The sequence below is a fragment of the Chenopodium album genome, chromosome 9, assembly GCF_948465745.1.
Source record: "Chenopodium album chromosome 9, dcCheAlbu1.1, whole genome shotgun sequence".
Lineage (NCBI taxonomy): Eukaryota > Viridiplantae > Streptophyta > Magnoliopsida > Caryophyllales > Amaranthaceae > Chenopodium > Chenopodium album.
In genome coordinates, this window is record NC_137842.1 from 1,175,375 (window position 1) to 1,197,138 (window position 21,764).

The following is a 21,764-nucleotide window of genomic DNA, read 5'->3' on the forward strand; positions in this document are numbered from 1 at the left end:
ACACCCCCAAGTTACTTTCCATTCCATTCTTTTAATCAAATGAAACAAACACTCCATAAGAATTTAACACACCTATGAAACCCTTTCCTTTCCCAAAACCCCCAATTCATTCTCTGCAAATTATCTCTCCTCTCTCAGCCGCCATATCCGCAGAGCTTAGCTTCCATGGCAGGCGGCGACAAAGCTCCCAAGGCAACCCCCGCATCTCACCCTCGAGACGACGCTTACCTCGCAGAAGTCATCCCTAAACGAATCGCTCACTTCGAATCCATTAAAGCTCAGCAAGATCTCAAACGTCTCTCCATTTCCGGCGAACCAATCAAGTTCTCTCTCTTTCTTCTTTTGCTTCTCTTTCTCTCTCCTTTGACCGATTTTGACTCATTTTTGTTGACTGAAGGATTACATTGCCCGATGGAAATGTCAAGGAAGGCGAAAAACTGAAAACTACTCCATTCGACATTGCGGCGCAGATTTCCAAGAGTTTGGCTTCCAATTCGTTGATTTCTAGGGTTAATGGTCAACTTTGGGATATGAATAGGCCTTTTGAAGCGGATTCTGATTTGAAGCTCTATAATTTTGATAGTGATGAAGGTAGAGATACCTTTTGGCATTCTAGTGCTCATATTCTCGGTCAGGTACAATTCAATCTTTCTTTTTTCTCATTAATTCTGAGTTTTTCCTAAATTTTTCGGTGTTCGTTTGTGAATTATTGATTAGTTGATGTTTTGATTTTGTTGTGATATGTTTGGGTTTTGTTAGGCTCTAGAGACGGAGTATGGATGCAAGCTTTGTATTGGACCGTGTACTACTCGTGGCGAGGTGAGTTTAAGCTTCTACCATTGATATTTGAAAGTGGTAAGTGATGTATAGAGTTAAGTATAGGTTAGCTTAAATGGAGCAAGTATTGCTTATGGTTCTATGTAAGTTGTTGAGCTCTTATGGTTCTATGATAATGTGATGTACTTTTGGGAAATAAAGCCATAATCAAGCCTTGCTAAAAAGTTAAGGATAAATTCTCTCTCCACATATAGCATTGTAAAGTGAGCTTGATATTCTTAATTTCTTATCCATTTATTAGCTCAAAGATATTCTGTTATAGCTCTCTTTTAGTTAGATGAATCACTTTTGTTATTGGTGACAAAAGTGTTTGCTGTGAATAAAGTCTGCAACTTTAGGGTTTTGGTTGTAATGCGTGAGAAGGTGGTACATTAATAAGGAACCTGGATGAGAATGTGACATTTAAAAACGTAAATACAACATTAAAAGCAAAAGTGCATATGACTAACTTAATGTTTGATGCGCTGGTCGAAATATGAAATGTCTAAGAAACTTCAATGCTGACGGATAGTTGACGGACAGTCAAAATGGAAGTGAAGGTTACGTAAATCAACTCCCCCACATAGAGGCATCTTCTATTTTTATAGAAATTTGGAAAGATATTACAATTGCCAAGGTGCCTGGCCATTGTTTTCCTTATGATGTGAATGCCACTTTGTATCCCTGGACTCTGTCTTGCTTAAGGTCTAATACGCAAGGCATTTCAACAAGCAATTTAGCCCATTGTGCGGTAATATAACTTAAGTACAAGGTAAGTGGGGAGTGCCCTTACATCTAGCTATCAATATTGCTTTTATATTTTTTGGCTCTAACATACCAATAAACCTACTCTAAGTCTGTAACTACTGTCATCTTTGAGCTTAGACTTTGTAAGCCAGATTGAGTGTTTTGGTCCTGTTTCTTGGTCCTGATTGAGTCTTTTGCAAAACCTCTGTTTGTTTAGGATCATGCTGCTCTTGTAAGGACAGTCTGGATTCAGGGATATATAATTTATTAGATATGTATTACACAGAGTGTTGTTTTCTTGTTTATAATACGAAGCTCATCAAGACACAAAATTCATATTTCACTGTGTAGAAATGTTATTCTTGCTGTTGGTATTAGAGGATAGATTAGCCTATCATAGTGTAAGTATGTAATTGATTGATTGATGGGGGAAGTGCTGGGGGTTATGATTATTGAGAGCTCAACTGAAATATTAAGTACATAAGTGGAAGTAATATCTAAATCTCTATAAGCTTTTTTTTTTAATCAGTTTGCCACCCTTTTAATACTTTCATGTTTGGACAGGGTTTTTTTTATGATGCATTTTATGGAGAAATGAGCTTGAATGAGGATCACTTCAAACAAATTGAGGCAGTGGCAGCAAAAGCTGTTGCGGTATAGTATTTCTATTAACAAGCTACTTTCTGATTGTTTGTTGGTATTTTTAAGACAACATCTTTTAGTTGTTGAAGCCTTAACTTTGTGTTGATGAAGCCTTACTACCTTATTACTTTGTTGTTGATTACAGATGCAATATTTAATTGCAATAATCTGACTCATGGATGATCGCTTTGTAAAATCAATTTAGTTTATGTGTGATTCATTATTTCCCATTAATGTTTTGCTACCATTTTCTTTCTATATTCTTGATCTGGGATTGACTTTTACGATTTAGGTAAGGATCCTAAAAGGAACTGGAGTCTAGTGGATTAAACTTTGCACTTTCATGTGTCTATAGTTAGTTATAGATGGTTGAGTTTTTTTTTTTTTTTTTTTTTTTTTTTTTTTTTTTTTTTTTTTTTATAGATTTCAATTTCTTCGCTTGCTAACTTGCAGCCTCTCACCCCTACACAAACAAAAATCTGCAAAATTTTCCTTTTAGTAAATTCAATTGGTTGCCGCCATGATTAAATGTAAATCTCAAGGGTCAATGATGAGATGATTCAGTTAATACTATTGGGAAAGTGTTGGAACACTACTATGAATAAAGAACTAGAGTGAAAACCAACAAGGTAAAAGAGCAAAAACTAAAAAAGAATTTAGAGCACAGAAGGTTAGAAGTAATTAGTTAAAACTGAATATCCTTCTACTCACAACTCTTTTGTTGATCCTTGATAGATTGGCAGGAAAAAAAATTTGGATGGAACATGTTAAAGATTTTAAAAAGAATTTTGGTTGGTAGTTCTCAGTCTCCTAACTCTTCCCAGTTGAATCATTCAAAGGCTTGTTTCTTTAGAGTGAGCCAAAACCCATTGAAGATTTTGAGGGGAACCAATTGCAGAGGTGCAAAGTGGTGTGGGTTAAAAATTATGAATGATACAAGTTGAAAATTTTAAAATGGCTTTTAGGTGGTAGTTCTCAGATCTCAGCCTTCTTACTTTTTTTTTTTTTTGATCTTAGCCTTCTTAATCTTCTAGTTGAATCATTCAAAGGTTTGTATTTTAAGAGTGAGACGATTGAAGATTTTGAGGAGCGATAATTGTAGAGGTGCAAGTGGTGTGGGAAAGGAAAAGGAAAACCAATTTTTTGACTTCACCACTATTCATTACCTTAGCAAAAAGTGGAATCTCCAAAGGATTGGAGACTATCCAAATAGTCTGAAACATTGCCTGAGGAATTTAAACTAGGTGGTTGTTTTGCTTGGCTCTTTTTTTTTTCTCATATTTTTTTTTTTTATTTATTTTTATTTCGTTGCTCATCAAGATATAGAATATTGCTCATCAAGATATAGAATATTGCTCATCAAGATATAGAATATTGCTGTTTGTCATTACTCTTTAGTGTAATTTGTTCCCTTTATGCACTTACTATCTGTTTTAGGCATGGATATATATATTAGTAGTGCTTTGCTTTTCGTGGTTTCTGTTTGATTTTTTTTCTTCCCGATTTACTTAATTTGCAGGAGAAACAACCATTTGAGCGAATCGAAGTGACAAGACAACAAGCACTTGAGATATTTTCTGATAACCAATTTAAGGCAAGCTGGGGATTATTTTATTTGTATATTTGGAGGGGGGGGGGGGGGGTGATAGGGTTGGGCTTGTTTGTTGAGACTTGAGAGGTCTCGTGATCACTTGTTAACCATTTCTACTCGCTCTTTATTTCATGCTTGTGGTTTGTTTGTGTGTGGTTTTAGGTTGAAATTATCAATGATCTACCTGAAGACAAAACTATAACAGTCTACAGATGTGGCCCTTTGGTTGATCTTTGTCGTGGGCCCCATATACCCAATACATCCTTTGCTAAAGCTCTTAGTTGCTTAAAGGTGATGCTAAATTAGGTTTTGCTCTATAAATTGTTTCAATTGGTATTTCTATTTTCTTAAAAATCTCTCTTTGATCAGGCTTCATCTGCTTATTGGAGGGGTGACAAGAACCGGGAAAGCTTGCAAAGGGTCTATGGAATTTCTTATCCTGATTCAAAGCGTTTAAAGGTACTTATTAAATGTGATAGATTCCTTTGCATGTCTATATCCTTTTTTGTGCCTGTGGATTTGTATGGTGGTATTTTGAAGATGTGGAATGATTATGCAGTACATTTTTTCTGGATTGCTGCTCTATTCTTATATGAAAGTTCTTGCAGATTCTACTCTATTAGTAATTTTTCTATGATTCAGAGAGTATGAACTTTAATTTCTGAAGTACCTTTTGTTTTTTTGCTTTTTCTTTGTCGATGGTTCCTTATGATGGTTCGTATTAGCCAACCCTAATACTTCTAAGGACTAAGGCTTTGTTTTTGTTGTTGTTGTCTTTGGTGGAGCAAATGGTACAATATTCACTGTAAGTTTAGCTAGTTTATGACTTTTAGATGTTAGGTAGGGTGGTTATACTTGAGCTGGTGTGTATTACTATAATAATTTTAAAATATTTTCCTCATCAGGAATATTTAAGGCAGCTGGAGGAAGCTAAAAAATATGATCATAGGATATTGGGTGTAAAACAGGAGCTTTTCTTTTGTCACCCTCTCAGGTATGTGGCGATGAATATTCATGACAGCAAGTTGTGATATTTTGTTAAGTCTTTACTGATTCTACTTTACCTCTTCTAAATTTCAGCCCAGGAAGCTGGTTTTTTCTTCCACTTGGTGCTCGGATATACAATAAATTGATGGATTTTATTCGAAGTGAATATAGGAATAGAGGCTACGAGGAGGTTGATATTAACTTAGTTTCATGCTCATGACTTGTGAATATATGTTAATGATTGGGCTTAATGATGCCATCCTGATATTAGGTAATCAGTCCGAATATCTACAACATGCAACTCTGGGAAACATCTGGGCATGCTGCAAATTACAAGGAGAATATGTTTGTGCTTGAGGTGAGCAGTTCTTCACATCGTGGTATTATGTTTTTTTTGTTATCTGTAACGAATTAGATTACTTTAACAACTAGAGTATTCAAGAAATCAATTAAAAGATTGATTGAGGCAAGTAGGCTGCTATTTCATTCATTTATAAAGAGCAAAACTTACATACAAGGAGGCTTGAGGCCACCACTCTCTCTAGTGTCGTGAGGACATAAGTCTATACTCTCAAATGACTACAATACTTCAGCTACCTAAGCAAGTTCCTACCTCCCTTTTTTTATATATACACAATCAGCCAAAAGAAGATAAAGACAAAAGCAGGGGAAAGCTGCAACTGTCACATTGTGATAGGCTGCTAACCCTTCACAGCCATTCACAGCTCACTGATTTGGTTGCTAGTCCGCTACGTGCTGCTGCTCCACTTTTTCATCCCCTAATAGCTGCTCCTTCTGTCCTTTTCTTCCCCTTCTTGTGTATGTGATCAAGCCCTTGTGGTTGTTGCTCAAGGCATTCGTTACATTATCCTCGAGGTGATGATGGCTTAGGGAGTTTGCCCACTATTCATGTTAGAATGAGGAAACTCTATTAAGTGTATCAGAGAAGCCATATGGCTATCAATTCATTAAGGTTGTATTGTTCCAATGTGAGAGGGATTTTTTTTAAACTGTAGTTCCTGTATCAACAAATTGAAGGAATGGTGGAAGCCCTTGGCACAAAAATCTTATATTTCAACTTTTTATGTTAGTAATTTGTGAAGTTGTGACTTAAATATAGTGATTAAATACTTAACTTGTGAAACTGGCGCTTGCTCTTCATACGCTGTATATGCACATGAATTCCTCAGAGCACATGGTCCTTAGACTTTAAAGTTTAAATAAAATATATGGAAAATTGGTGATTGGCTTCCTTTTATAATTTTTTTGCTTTAACTGATTTCTCCCTGACATCAGACTGAAATTGTATAGTTCCTTGGTTCATTTAAATCTTGCTTGTTTTCTCTTCTCAACGCTTTGGCTAATTTAAAAGAAAAAGAGAAAGTTCCACAGGTTATTATTTGGGTTTTTGAAATTTGTATTCATCATATACAAATAAGTTATAGTGGATTTTTCTATTGATGTTTTGGCTGAATTCTTGCTCTTGCAGATTGAGAAACAGGAGTTCGGGCTTAAGCCAATGAACTGTCCCGGTCATTGTTTGATGTTCGAGCATAGAGTACGTTCATACAGAGGTATTCACTTGACATATCACTGTTGGTATGCTATAGAGATGGTTGGATTTAATCTTATTTTGTGCGTGCCTTAAAATTAGTTGAACTCTATCTTGAATATTGGACTTTGCTGATGTGAAATTTGTCTTTAGGAGCTTAGACTATCTGCTTGGAAAAATGCAACATATTTTTATAGTCAATCATCAAAAAAATTGGCCATTTTAAGAACTAATTGTGAGAAATATATTGCATTTTATTATAATTTTATATTGCATAATCTATTCCTTGGTGATATGAATTTAGAACTTCCTGCTTCTTACAATTTAATTTCGGCTCTGGTCATAGTAACATCTTGCAACTTCTGATTCAAAGTTCCACCGAACAATTTTGACCATATGCAGAACTCCCTCTCCGCTTTGCTGATTTTGGGGTGCTTCACAGGAATGAGGCTAGTGGTGCCCTCACTGGATTGACTCGTGTTAGGAGATTCCAACAGGTAAGATACTGTATAATGAATGATATTCTGCAACTTTGTCGTGTTGGGGTGAAGTAATTTTAGTTCCTTATTGGAAGATCTCTCTGATTAAGGGGATTAAGCCAAAAAAATAATTTTAACCAAGAATAATGTGGAAATAAAAAGCTGGAGGCCTGGAGCTCCCAAAATGTTAACCAGTGAATTGTATATGATGTCTAGATGTGATCCAATGAATTGTGAGCATTGGTTTCATCACTTAACTGTATAGTTGTATATTATAGGGTATAACAATTCTTTTTCGCAAGTTGCTAAGTGTGATGCGGTGATGGTTTCGCAAAGCTTTCATGTTGCCATTTTTTTGATCCCTGAATCTTTTGCAATTCATGTGGTTTAATTGATCTGGTCCTAATATTAAGCTCCCAACTGTTTCAGGATGATGCTCATATCTTCTGCAGGGAAGGCCAAGTAAGCTGGATCTGCTGATGGTTGTAAATTGAATTCTGTTACGTTTGCATGTGCCAAATAATAACTTGGGTTTGCATACGTTCAGGTGAAGGATGAAGTCAGGGCTGCACTGGATTTTATTAACTATGTGTATGGAAAATTTGGGTTTACCTTCGAGCTAAAACTTTCAACCGTATGATAATATTCTCATTTTCTTTTTAGTAATTTCTGTAGTCAGCATTAGTATATATGTAACAATGTTTGTAAAATGAATTTATGTTTCAATTCTCTTGATTTTTGTTTTTATGTGATATCCGGTCATTTCTCAGCTTTACGTCGTTACATAGACCTTTTGTTAATTTGCCAGATCCCGGAAGATAAAGAGGAGGTAGGGGTTGGGGTTTTAGTTGTGGGGAGCAATTTTGCCTTAATATTTGTTTGACTTATTCTAAATTAGCTGTGTAAGGTGTGTTGATTTTGAATAAATAGATGGAGAGTTATGTTGTGAAAGCGCTTGTTAATCTGAAAGATAGGATAGTTTTGAACTTCAGGAGCAAACCGATTACCATGATTATCTGATATTTATTGGTTGCTGATGCTGATCCTTTTGATCTGCTGGGTTTGTCCGAGACCTTAAAGTATATATAGGCTTTTGTGTATATAATTGATTCTACTTGTTGGAAGCCTCAAGATGATTTTACCGTCTAAGTTAAATAAATACCGAGTGTTTCTGTGTAGATAAACTCTGATGCCATTATCCCTGTTTGCTGTGTAAATTTTTTTATAAGTTCCGTTCTCAATTAATGTATCCTGTTACAAAGAAGGTGCATTTTGATACATTCTTCTGTTTCTTCTTGTGACCTGTTGAACACTTGGCTGCAAGTTTGTGAACTTTCAGCTGTGTTGAATTGTTTTAGGTCTTTTTTAATCTCCATATTCCATAGAAAACATCTGCTACCCGCTGATATGTTTTCTAAAAAATTACCTGAGATTACCCTTTTTCGTATCTGTAGAAACAACACATTTTTCTTGTGCGAGGTATATATTAAATGGTGCTTGTGTAGCACTTGTATAAACTAGGTGGCGAGATCATACCGAGGATGAATTATTGAAGTGTTAAGGTGGTTTTCACAATGGTTGAGAATGTATCATTATTCATTAGCATCACGTGAAGGATGGTTTGGAGGAATCTATTTAATTGAAGGATTTTGTCAGTACCTTGTGTCATATGCTTATAAGATTGGTGATTTTTTTGTATTTACTATCTGAAGCTTGATGCATTCATTAAGGGGAATAATTAATGCTATATTGGTGCCCTTTGTGGTTAACAAGAGATATGGTACAAAAGAAGGTTTGACCTTGGAATAGCTTATCACATCCTATTTAAATTTGATGAAGCTATAAGGCAGAACATATTTGGCATCATGAGGGAGAGATTATATAGTGTTTTCTTTTCCTTTTTTTTTTTTTTTTTTTTTTTTTTTTTGGGTGCTCTCGAGGGGTTAGGCCTCAAAAACAAAACAATAAAAACAACTAGGGGGGATGAAGCGTGGTGAGTCACGCCCACTACATCATTATGTAAAATTCCAAGTATTGACACTAATTTTTTTTTTCCTACCTACTAGTGTTAATGAATTTAGTGAATGATATAGGACCAAAGGGGAGGCCCTCCCCCCCCCTCTATTGATTTGTTTATTTTTTTGAAATTTTTGTGGCTGATATCCACAACTAATTTATCACATGATAGATGGAGGTTTTTTAAGTTAGTTTAAATGATGTGATATTATTCAACTGCCTATATAAAAGATGGAGAAATTTGAGGGTTGCTCACATCACACACTTATTCTAGATATATACCCTTGAAGACTAAACTCGGGAAGTAGCTTTGTAGTGATGATTGTTGGAGCATTTCATCCTTTTCATCTTTAAGGCTTTCATATCTCATCAGCATGACATAGTTTCATATTTTAGCCTTTAATCTTGTGTAGGAAATTCAATCCAGACATAACAGGGAGCACATCTACAACCTTTTTAGATGCTATATTTGTGACTTGTGAATAATGTTTTAACAGGCGTGGCTAGACATAGAGGGGTGGCTTTGAGGTTTTCATTGCCTCGATTCCTAGAATTGATTATTCTGTCCTAGACACAGAAGGGAACCTAAATGTTAAAGTGCTTATAGGATCTACTTTTCTCCATCTAGCTAACATTTATGGTGTGTTTGGATAGAAGGAAATGGAGGGAAAAGAAGGGAAGAGAAATGGAGAGATGGGGTATCTTTCATTTGGATAACAAATGAGGAAGGAAGATAATTGGAGGGGAGAGAAATGAAAGGATAAAATTGTAGGAAACTAATCCCCCAAACAATGGAAAGATTTGGAAAAAAACTCACCATTCTTCCCTCCCCTCCTCTTCTCCTCCCTCCCCTTCTTTGAGAGCCTGTAGTGTACATTTGGGTTATTTGTTCATTATTTTTTGCTCATTTAACAAATGAGCAAATTTTTTTTGCTCATTTATTAAATGAGCAAAAATAAGTGAGCAAATAATCCGGGTGTACGGTACACCTGGGTGTATATAATAAATTCTACCCTTCTTTTCCTTCCCCTTTATTTATCCAAACACACTGTTAGAGTCTTTAGAATCTGTTTTGATGTGGAAGTATGATAACTGTTTCCTTTAATCTGAGTTGGAGAATTCTGGAAATGAAACTTGGAGTATATTAACTATCCCTTGATTTACTATTTTCCTATTTATTACTTATTGATTTGCTCCTTTACTCCTATGATTTTCTTTTTATATGTTTTTATCCTTATGCTTATTCTTTTACTTTTAAGTAGTGAAACCTTCTCATGATTTCATGCAATAGGATGTTTGGGCTTATGTTAGTTTGGGAAACCTCACTTTTGGTAGTCATTGAGAGGAAAATTTGTGTTCTTGGTTTTACTAGCTCTAATTTTGTCATATATCTTGCTGGTATTCTAACAAGAAAGGCCGGCCTTCTAGATTGGTCTAATTTGTGGAATTTTGGTATGAGGTATGGATTTATATTGAGCGAAACCTATACCTATTATTAGCTTAAGAATTTTGAACCCATATCTCAAACCCACAAGTCATGGGGTTTAGAAACCTGGTTGATTTGACTCATACCAAATCTTTAAGTATAAAATGAAAGAGAACCATTTATTCTTAAACACTGCAAAGTGCAAACACATACTATAACGAATCAAGTTTTAACTCAAGACTATCCTAGTCTCATTTATCATTCCAAATTCATACCATTATGCGAACCAAACACCCCCTTGTTATACTTCGAGTGCATGAGATTACCAAGTGTGACTTAGTCTATTAGAGAGCTTGAAGAATGCACAACATTTGAACTCTCCATCTTTGTTGAATTCTAGAATATATTAATGTTACATTGTACTATATGATGTACATGTTTACTTAGACTATGAAAATTATTTAGGGGGTGTTTGGTTTGCAAAGTGGTATGGGATTGGATTCAGAAGTGAAACCATAATGGTATGGGTTTGGAACTTGATTTTTTTATAAAATACGTTTGATACCTAAAAATATAGGTATGAGCCAAACCCAACCCCCCCCCCCCCCCCCCAAAAAAAAAAAAAAAAAAACAGTTTACTAAACCCTACCTATGGGTTTAAAATTCTTAAAATCCTAAACCAAATACTTGGCGTGGGTTTTAAGTATTTTAAACCCATACCTAAGTTCCAGAACCGTTACCCCCTTAAGTTGATCGATATGATGCTTATTTAATTTTCTTTGTATCCTTTATTTGATTTAGTTAAATGCAATATAAAATTCTCACGTTTTTCCTTTTTTTTTTCTCCTATAAAATACATAGAGACCAGAGAGTTTCCTAGGAGAAAAGGAGACATGGGATAAGGCGGAGGCTGCACTTACTGAAGCTTTGGATGAGTTTGGCAAGCCATGGCAGGTAAATTTTCATCTTTTCTCAGCTATTCCCCTTTTTTTCCCCTAATCCCCTCTCCCCCAAATTCAAAGGAAAGGAATATGGGATCTGTGTTATCTGTTGTAGAACTAGTTGTTTTGCATTGTATAGTGTCAACCCAACTTGTAGTATTTCTTGCATTGAGACCATAGAAAAAAATCGAGAGTATGGTCACAATTGACAGCTGACGCGGTCTTTATTACAAATAAATCATATTAATGTTGTTAAAATTTGTTTACATTTTCTTGAGTTTATAAAAATTATTTTAATATTACCAAATCTATCATAATATGGGTGTGTACAGTTTTTTGGTGAATGAAAGAATCATGTTTTCTATCTAATTGCTAAATTATCTTTGGTCAATTCAAATAAAAATCAGGTATAATGGGTATAAAATGCATTCTATGTGGTGACTGGTGAGTCACCATTATATAGCAAATGATATGGTGTAAAAGATGCAGCATTATGTAACAAGTCTTCGTGGGATGTCAAGTCCAAAATCACGAATCTGTTACAATAATGGCATATTTGTAATGCAATGGCTGAGTTTTACACTTTGTTTGGTTAAAGAAAATGGATGGAAAATAAGGGATGGGAAATGGAGGGATATATTATCCTTCATTTGGATACCTAATGAGGAAGGGAAGGAATTGTAGAGGGGGGGGGGGGGGGGTGGAATGATTAAATTGTACCAAATTGATCTCTCCAACAATGGAGAGATTTGGAAGGAAACCTAATCATTCTTCCCTTCCCTCCTTTCTTTTCCTTCCTCTTTCTCTATCCAAAGTTCCAAACACACCGTTAATTCCATGAATGAGATATGGTAATTGGTCTCATACTCATGTAATCATAAAAACCCCTACGAATGTGACAGTTAGTGAAAAAGAAATAACATGGAGCTACCAATGAGGATACCCTTTTTTTTTTTTTTTTTTTTGGGCTGCTGTGGAGAATTTCTTTTAGTTATTAGATTAATTTTAGCACTACTATAATTAGCCTTTACAGAAACCAGATAGGGAGCAGGACTTCACTTGACTAATGAGGAGTGGGAAACTGGGGATACCTAATTAAGCTCAAAATAAAATAAGAGGATGAAAAACTAGTAGAAATGTTGTACAGAAATATATGCCTGTCAAAGTGAAGAGATTGCTGAAACTCCCACATTGGAGAGGAAGATATGATGAAAAGATCAAAATTGAATTTCTATGACAGGAAGATTGAGAAATGCAGATCAAAGAAAGATATAGAGAATTTCCTTAAAAACGCTTGACCTGCCCTGATGCCAGAAATGACCATATTTCTGGCAACAGTCTTTCAGAACTGATTACAAGATTTATAACCAATGAAGTTTACAAATTAGAGTTTGTTTTCCCAGATTAGAACAATTGCTTTGTAGCTGAGAATGATAAAGATTTAAATGAATTGAAAAAATTGATCCATTTTGAAATGATGCCCAAAATATTGCAACATAAAAGGACCAAAAAAGTCATTTAAATCTTCCACAAAATCCAAGGTGGTTAAGGAATGTAGGAAACATCAGTGTTGCTATATTGGATAATTGTATTGTGAGCAAAGATATAAGTTTCCTGAAAGGGAAATGGTATATTTGTGAAACGTCTTTGAGTGGTAAATGTTGCAAAACTTGAAGAAATTTTGGTCCCTTATTTTTTTCTTTTAATTTGTAACCATGTAAGTGGCATTTTCCAGCTCATTGACTGATTTCTTCTATGGTATGTTTGTACTGTGCTATCTTGGAGTGGAGTTGTAATTAGTCATATTCCTAATTTGGCTTGGCTTTAATACACTTTGTCAAGCAATGTTGCAAGCAAAGCATTTATTTATGTTACTTCACCTCATCATTTTGTCTCATGCAGCTGTGTATGGTTACTTGGTATCTTACGGCCTTACCCAACTCTTCAATTAATAATTAGCTACTGTGTTTATCTTGAAACACACATTATAGTTAAATAAATATATACCAGAGCAAAAGAAGAGATAATTATGCAACACTTTTAAATGTGCGTGAGATTTACATTAGCAAATATGTAAAATTAAGAAATAAGTAATTTGAAATGTGCGTGAGATTTACATTAGCAAATACGTTAAATTAAGAAATAAGTAATTTGAAATGTGTGTATGTTTGTTGTTTGTAAAGTACAAAACGCCTCATATAAACAAGAACTCTTTGCATCCGTGTCCAAGATTAGGCCTGTCCCTATGCTTAAAATTTTCAACCCTAAGATGTCTTATGCTTGAAGATTTACTCATACTCGTGTCTGAGTTAACATTGCTTTTTGCTCAGTTACATCTAATTTCTTTCAACAAATATTTGCTATCTAAAAATTTAAATCTTGCACGCCTCTTCTAAGTCACAACCATCGCATTTGCAACTTATGCTGGTATCACTGCCCCCTTATTTTTGATGGAATGGATATCCTGAACTTTTGGTGTATTGAATGTCTCAGTGCAAAATACTCTCATCCATCCTCCACCCATAAAGAAAATCAACAGATATTAGGGTTGTATGAAATTTGTATTCCGTATGATCTTGTACCAATGTACCGTGGTATCATACTAGCATCTGATGGCTGATGTTTAATGAAAGATCTGATGTGTATGATTGGTTTAGTGTAGAAGGTTTCATGAGAGAAGCTGCTTTTGTGGTGATGCTTGTACCTTATGTTCCACTTAAAATATAGAATACCTGTTGTCATGAGAAGGATGAATTATGGTAAAGGTAGAATGTGCTGTGTTTTGTGGTTTGAAATGAAGGGCTTGCATTTTCTCTGTTAATTACATTACAACATGAGCCTTCATGTTTCTATTAATAAATTATTGTTCCTGAATCATATGGTACAGCTAAATGAAGGAGATGGTGCATTTTACGGACCAAAGATAGATATCAGCGTTTCTGATGCTTTAAAGAGGAAATTCCAGTGTGCAACTTTGCAGGTATGTTGTGCTTTGCTTCCAGATTAATTTAGAAGACTGGTTTTTGGCATGGCTTCTGACAATATGAATCTAATTGCAGTTGGATTTTCAACTTCCATCGCGATTTAATTTGTCCTACTCAGCAGAAGATGAAGCTAAAAGGGAGCGACCTGTGATCATCCATAGAGCCATCCTTGGCTCTGTGGAACGTATGTTTGCAATTCTTCTGGAGCACTTTAAGGGTAAATGGCCTTTTTGGCTAAGTCCACGACAAGCGATTGTATGCACTGTCTCAGAAAAATCTTCAGCTTATGCCCATGAGGTATTGGAGGTCACCGTTGTGTATTTGTGTAATATTTAGATGCTTATTTGGATTGTTTGACATCATCACTTATATCTATGCATTGTTTGGAATACCCTGCAGCCTTGAATCTAAATATTTAGTTCAGTCTGCTTAGTGCTTGAAGTGTGTATGGTTATTTTCTAAATAGCGACTTAACATGTTTTAGGTGCGCGATCACATCCACCAGGCTGGATACCATGTTGATGTAGATACAAGTGATAAAACCATCAATAAAAAGGTACACAGTTTTTCCTATGGATTGTCTTCCAATATATATATATATATATATATATATATATATATATATGGTGTTGTTTGCTCATGTATATATATGATGTGTATGTGTGCCTATAATGTTTGGGCCCTGCAGGTACGAGAAGCTCAGATGTCACAGTATAACTACATACTGGTAGTTGGGGAGAAAGATGCCGAAAACCGAGTGGTATGTCTTAGGCTCAATTTTTTATTTATTTAATTTTTTTTTCCCACTTTTTGGTATATCTCTAAGTTGCGTTTGACGATATTTATAAACTTTTGGGCTTCATATTCAATCTCAGTTTCCCACAATTGCACATTTGCACCCCATAATCTCTACCTTCTGATAAATGTTACTGATTTATTGAGGACTGCGTGGTTTAAGTATTTGTACATATGTTATGCGCCGTTATTTTATCTGTCTGGAATTGATATTATCTACCTTTTGGGGTTGTTGTCTTTTATCCTGTTGTATACAGGTGACTGTTAGGGTAAGAGATAAGAATGATCACTCCCCAATGTCTCTGGAGGATCTACTTAGCCACTTTGGCGAAGAAGTAAAGGCTTTTCATTAGTTCTTCGAGTAGCTCACATGTAATTTTGCAGCAGCATTGTCAAATATTGGTTGTTGCTTGTTTTGGATGAGTTCCATAGTGTTTATAGATCACTCTTTTACTGACCATTGATGTTTAATTACTTCGAACAAGCTGAGAATTTTTGGAATACAGTTATTAGAGTGGAATGACAATTTTGGATTAGTAATCTACTATTCTACTTTCAAAATGAGCAGTATTTACTATTTGGCATTCTATTAATGTTTGCCTTGATCGTCTTCTGTTCTCAATTGACATTTTTCGAAGGACTGGTTTTGGTTGGTCTAAATTGTTTTATTTCATGTTTTACGCTAATATATACTCAAGTAAGTGAAATATCATTATTGTGTTGGATCAAATTAAATTCATCCTATTGTGTATTTAGAAATGTTTAGCTTTCTTTATTTTTATTAACAGGCAAAGATATTGTAAATATTAATGACCTTATGAGTTATGAAGTTATAATGGTTCCAGACTTCCAGTAAACAGAGACCTAAATATCAAATAAATTGCTGAGTGACTGCAAACATAGATGTATTTCATTATAATCAGTCAACTAAATTAGTTTGTTCATTACATCTTAGCAGCTGTAGTAATTTTTTTTTTCCTGGATGAAAGCTAGTGGAGTAGCAAACTGTAAATGGCATAAACCTCATCTCAGTCCTCAATATTGAAGGGGATGCATCTTGAAATCATATAATGTTGTTTGGATCCCATAAATGATCATTATTCAATCATATAAAATTCCGTTATGGCTTTGGAGTTAATGAAAAGAGTTGTGTAAATAAATAGCTCATAAATACTCCTTCCGTTTTTAAATAACTCCATTTCTCCATGCACGGAGTTTTAGAAGAAATTGAAGAAAGTAATAAAATATGGAGGTGGTGGGGTAAGTGGAAGAATAAAAAAAAAATTGTATAAAGTAAAATTAGTGAAGAAAATTGGAGGATAGAAAATATGAAATTAATAAAATATGATTTATATTGAGTCAACTAGGTGAGAGAAATAAATTAAATATTGTAAAACCTTTCCAAATAAGTAAATGGAGCAAATATTTAAAAACGGCGAAAAAGGAAAGTGGAGCAAGTATTTAAAACGGAGGGAGTAGCTAAATTAATGATTTTAAACTTTTAAAGGCATAGTAAACGATACTTGTAATTTCTACAATCCACTTCTATATACCTTATCAATTTTGTCTACTGCTCCCTCCGTCCCTAATTTTTTTTTGCCCCATTTTACTTTTCATTTTTTGAAACGTGAATTAAAATGTATATATCTCCATTTAAAAGCGTAAAAATTATAAAAACTTAATATTAATAAAACACAACTAGACGAATCCAACAAGATTCCAATAACTATGATATCTTATAGATTAATGGGGATTTGTGGTCAAAGTTATGAAAAGTTGACTCAAATAATGGCTATACAGAAGAGGGGGGGAAAAAAAAAAGGTAAAAATATATACTTAACAATCAAGTTGAAGAGACGTAGAAATGCCTTCGTCCACAATCAACCAACAAACCAAAATAGCCAGACTTCATCCGTAAAACTGATCTTTTACAACTTTGGAAGCAAAAGTGATCCAAGATACCAGCCTACAAAATAGCCAGGTTTCATCCGTAATTGATCTTTTACAAAATCCAAAGCAAAATTGATCCTAGACACCAGCCTTGCATGATGTATGTATAGCACGGCATGCACATGTACTTAGTTTATAGGGCTAAGGGGTTACGAGGAGAAGGGAAATGTTTTTCACTAGTGTCTGACCAATCCTTTTGTTTTTCAGGCCTGTAGAACCAGAAAAGTGAGAAAACCACATCACATCATCAGTTCTCCAACTGCAGTCCATTAAAACAATAAAAACTGGGATAATTTCCTAGGCACTAATGACTATAAGTTTCCTTTGTCCTTTATTTATTGCAACATTAGACTTTGTACATTATTTTATTTTATTTTTTATTTATTGCAACAATAGACTTTGTACATTATTCATACATTAGACCATCTAATATGATCTCTATGTTAAGAAAAACATAATCATGTTGTTTCTATTAGATTCATCCCGATATAAACTTACAAATATCAATGTTTAATAATATTATTTAAAATGCAATTGATGCTATTTTTGTCAATGTTATGCATTAATAAGCATGAAAATCAATTGTTGCAATAAAAAAGATGGAGGAAGTACATGATTGTATATGCTTGCAAAACATGCTTCCAGAGTCGGGTGTAGCTAAGGTGTCTGCTAAACCTTAGCTTAGGGAGAAGAGACTCAAGAGAGAGAGGGAGGGGGAGGGGGAGGGGGGATATAAAGGTATCTAAAGAAAGCACTTCATTTACCACATCACATGTCAAGTACAAAAATAACATGATATCCTAAGCAGTTAAAGATGTTTACCCTAATAGTGAAAAGTTATTAAGTTCAGGTACTCGTGACTGTATATGCTTACAAAACAATGTTTCTAAAGTCAGGTGTAGCAATACTAGCAAAGGCAGAGAAAAACAGTTATTTGTCTATAGTCCCAAAAAAAGGGAAAATGTTCGGTCATTTATAAGAAGAATGATCTGGTTAACTAAGAATGACTTACTTCAGGCTACTAATTGCATTCTTTACAGCATAAAGAATCATTTTCTTTACCTGCATCAAGAAGAGAATTAAACCTTCTAGCAATATGAATAGTATTCATTGGTAATTGGTGCAACCTGAAAATACGAAATCACTTCAATTACACCACAAACTGTAACAGACATACCTCCAACTTATCCTTCTTGGCCTTGTGGTTTTGTGGCAGATTTCGGAGCTCCCCAGCCACGCGAATGCACTGGCCAACATTCTCAGGGGAAACAAAATTAAGCGCCATTTTTATGCATGACTGGACAACAGAATTCAACAAATCATTTGACGTAAATATCAAGGACAAACTCATCAAAACCATAGAGGTTAGCATCACATACATGTCAAGCGCCACTTTATGCATGACTGAACAACAGAATTCCACAAATCATTTGATGTAAGCATTAAGGACAAACTTATCAAAACCATAGAGTTTAGCATCAAATGACCAACGCCTACAAAAATTAAATTCATGTAATAGATTCTAGATCTATCATCTTCTTAACTATGTTACTCGGACTCTTCATTTCACCTCACGTACCCGTGTCGGATCCTCAACACTCGGACATGGGTAATTGGGTATGACACCCAGACACTTCACTTTTAGTTCAAAATCATGGATTTTTTTTTCTTCACAAAATAGCCAAGTCAGATGCTTGGACACGTACTCGTGTCGGACATGGGTACCCGAGTCCAAGTAACATAGCTCCTTAAGTTACAATTGCATATTTTTATGAGCTCCTAATTTATGTAGGTTACCACAAACCAAATCATGGATTTTGTAAAGAGGCTTGCCCAGTTGATCTTTATGATTGATTTACATTGTCAATCTTTTTAGCCAAGTAAGCAAATGCTTGACAAGGATGGGGAGTCATGTGCCAGTTCGGCCCACGTAGGCCAAGCTAATTTTAAACCCCGTTATGGAGCATTTACTAGTGCGTGTTACTTGAATTTGAAGCTTGAAATTAAAAGCCTGGAAATCTTGAAAAGGAACGCGTTGGACATTATTTCTTGCTTACCAAGTTTTGTGGGAAAATAGATCTGGGTAAATAAAAACCAAGCACAAGGACAAAGCTTCACCGACTTTTGTCATGGGTTGTTACCACCAAAGGATATCTCATACGCCCATTCTTGTAGTGAAATCCCAACTAACCTCGTATTCGTATACGGCGACACTGATTCTGATTGAACCCCAAAGATCCAAATGACTTATTGGGGAAAAACCAGGAGTAGTCGAACACGGTGTTTTAATTGAAAATTGATTGGTCAGATGGAATCAACTAATTGGGGAATCAATTGAAACCGCAGTCACAATTCTTGCAATTGTGAGAGGGGAAAATGCAATGAACAAAGAGGATCCATTACAAAATTGAAAACGTAAAAAACGGAACGGTACTGGTAGTTGGGAGAGAAACTACTGTTGATGGAACGGGGTGTGTGAGTTGTCTCGTATGATGTGGTATTTGAAACAGCTAAGGTTGTTTTTATAACAGGTCATCCGTATGAATTGACATGAATATCCCTCAGTATTTAGGGTGAAATGACGAGTATGGGTCTAGATGCGTGAATTAGAGCAATCATAAAGATAAACTGGGAATTACCGTTTTGTAAAAGAGGGGAATCAGCTGTATTTATGCTCACAGTTACAATTTATTCTGAATGACCACTATCTTATTGCTGCTGCAATTCTGGGTATTGATGGAAGTGTTTGGGCTCAGAGTTCTACCTTGCCTCGGGTTGAATTTTTTTGCTTTTTATTTTTGTTTTTTATTTTTTTTGGTGGGTTTTTTGGATTTAGTTTGGATTTAATTTTATGTGGGCATGATTGTTTTTTTATTGATCTGACGTTTTAATTTTCTAGGTCATTTTGTTTAGTTGGAGCAGTTTCAGTATTTCACTCTCTTCATTTTTTCAATTTCTTTTGCTCTTCGTAGTATTTTGCACCATTATTGGTAATTTCAATTTGGTTTGTGTGTGTGTGTTTTTTTTATTTGTCAAAAAAGCCAGGCCTGCTTGTTTTCACTTCAAAGTTTTCTCCGATCCTCCATTGAAGGAAAAATCTGAGCTTTCCCCTCCATTGAAGCAGCTTGTGAGGTTATTTGTTTTTCAATTATCAAATTTTGCATTTCAAAAGCTAGGGTTTGTCGTTAATTATCTGAGTCATTATAAATTACCATATTTACTGCATGTCTAAATCTTGATCGAGATCACTAAAAATTAAACCTTGTGTAAAAAATTCATGATTCACGCACATTAAAGGATTACTATTGTAACTATCTATTGTGAGAGGATCATCAATTTTTAGTGCACTGAGCGCATGTAAAACCAACCATAATTTACAAGCTTGAAATGTAATAATACCTTACAATGGTGATTAAAAGCTTGTGACTTTTATATATGCTCAGAGAACTACTTGAAGGCTGTGATGATAAATAATTGTTTAATTGTAATTAATTTTCAGTTTGGTTTTTGTGGGCTTTTCTTGTTTTGGGTAATCTACCATTTGGTTTGACAGCAATGTGATGGGTGTTTTGCTACCATGGCTGATTATCCCTTGCTTAAATTGCCACACCAAATTTTTTGTTTGATGATATGCCGATCCAAACCTCCTCTGTCATTCTTTTTTTTAGTGGGGAACTCATTATTTAGCCTGAAAACAATAATTAGATGATTTGAAGATGTTAAGATGGACAAATTTGAGGTTCAGGTTGTTGGGTTTTTTGAATTGCCGAAAGTTAGATGGTTAAATACCAATTTCTTCTTAAAAAAAAAAGAACACAATTGCAAGTCAAAGAGTTCGTTTTTCATTCTTCCTCTTTTCCTTGAGGATTTGAACTTTTTCATGTAGGTTCCCATTATGCATAAGTGATGATACTTTTGTATTTTGATTAGCTCTGGTCATTATTATATTTGTAATATTGATGTAGGCTCTGAAGGTCAGTAATTATGAGAACCTATGCTTCATTCTTGTGGAATCACTATCTGTAGTTCGTTTACTCAAATCAACGGCCGTGTCCTTCCCGCTCCTAAGGTGCCTTCTAAATTTCTAATTGCATATTTAACCATTTATGTTTTATGACTTATTGAAATAACAACTGTCCATAGATGGATTTTTCACACATTTCAGTCTGGCTTGGTTTCAGCTTAAATGTTGAAAAGGAAAAGATTTTTTCCCCCCGTAAAGGGCGTTGGAACTTCAACAAGGTGTGATTTGTTCATCTGATAACTTAAGTTTGTCTGTAGTTCTGCTCTTTAATATCTTGTTTTTTTGCAGCAACTTTCCAACCATCAAAAATAGAGCGCAGGGAATGAGGGGAGTGGTCAGCTTCTCTCCCAATGTGATAATAGGAGCCTTGTCAGAAATTTGGAAAAATGTGCTAACATGAAAGATGTTGTAAGCAGGATTAACCAAATTATATTTAAGTTGATAGAAGGAGTGGTCTTTTGTGCTCATTGGTAAATGGTCTAATTGTACTTGCTGGTGCATGATTTCTAGGGCTTTGAGGCTCCGTATGATGTCTTTGGAGAAAAGCCATCAAATAAAAATAGTCATGTATCTGTTTATGGTTTCTTTATTTCATTTTTTTTAAAAAAATTATTCTACTAACTCAATTTTATTATTGGCATACTATCTTTACCATGATACCACTATTACACACAATATTTGCACCTTTCTACACCATCTTTTTCTTTATCTTACACCCACCTACCTTTTTACACCCTCTTACTTTATCTTACACTCAATCATCTTTTCCAAAATTTTCTTAAATATCTACAGAGAGTTGAACAAAAAATAAACT

General features: G+C 34.8%; 1 protein-coding gene and 1 long non-coding RNA gene across 3 annotated transcripts; both read left to right on the forward strand.

Annotated features, from left to right (window-relative positions):
* Positions 1-111: 111 nt before the first annotated feature.
* LOC145558184 (threonine--tRNA ligase, mitochondrial 1-like) lies at positions 112-15,537 on the forward strand. Its single transcript, XM_081619335.1, has 20 exons — positions 112-323; positions 398-635; positions 760-819; positions 2,128-2,217; positions 3,725-3,799; positions 3,959-4,087; positions 4,166-4,255; positions 4,702-4,790; positions 4,877-4,973; positions 5,055-5,141; positions 6,273-6,357; positions 6,738-6,832; positions 7,244-7,276; positions 7,362-7,448; positions 11,118-11,210; positions 14,085-14,177; positions 14,257-14,478; positions 14,666-14,737; positions 14,870-14,941; positions 15,234-15,537. Exons 1-20 carry the CDS (start codon positions 166-168, stop codon positions 15,327-15,329), a joined length of 2,061 nt encoding a protein of 686 aa, XP_081475461.1. The 5' UTR covers positions 112-165; the 3' UTR covers positions 15,330-15,537.
* Positions 15,538-19,559: 4,022 nt separating this feature from the next.
* Positions 19,560-21,515, forward strand: LOC145559337 (uncharacterized). Of its 2 annotated transcripts, XR_014092695.1 has the most exons (4): positions 19,560-20,058; positions 20,892-20,995; positions 21,108-21,168; positions 21,239-21,515. It is a non-coding gene; the product is annotated as an uncharacterized LOC145559337 (long non-coding RNA). The 2 variants fall into 2 exon arrangements; XR_014092694.1 differs by lacking the exon at positions 19,560-20,058 and having other exon boundaries at positions 20,329-20,995.
* Positions 21,516-21,764: the final 249 nt, after the last annotated feature.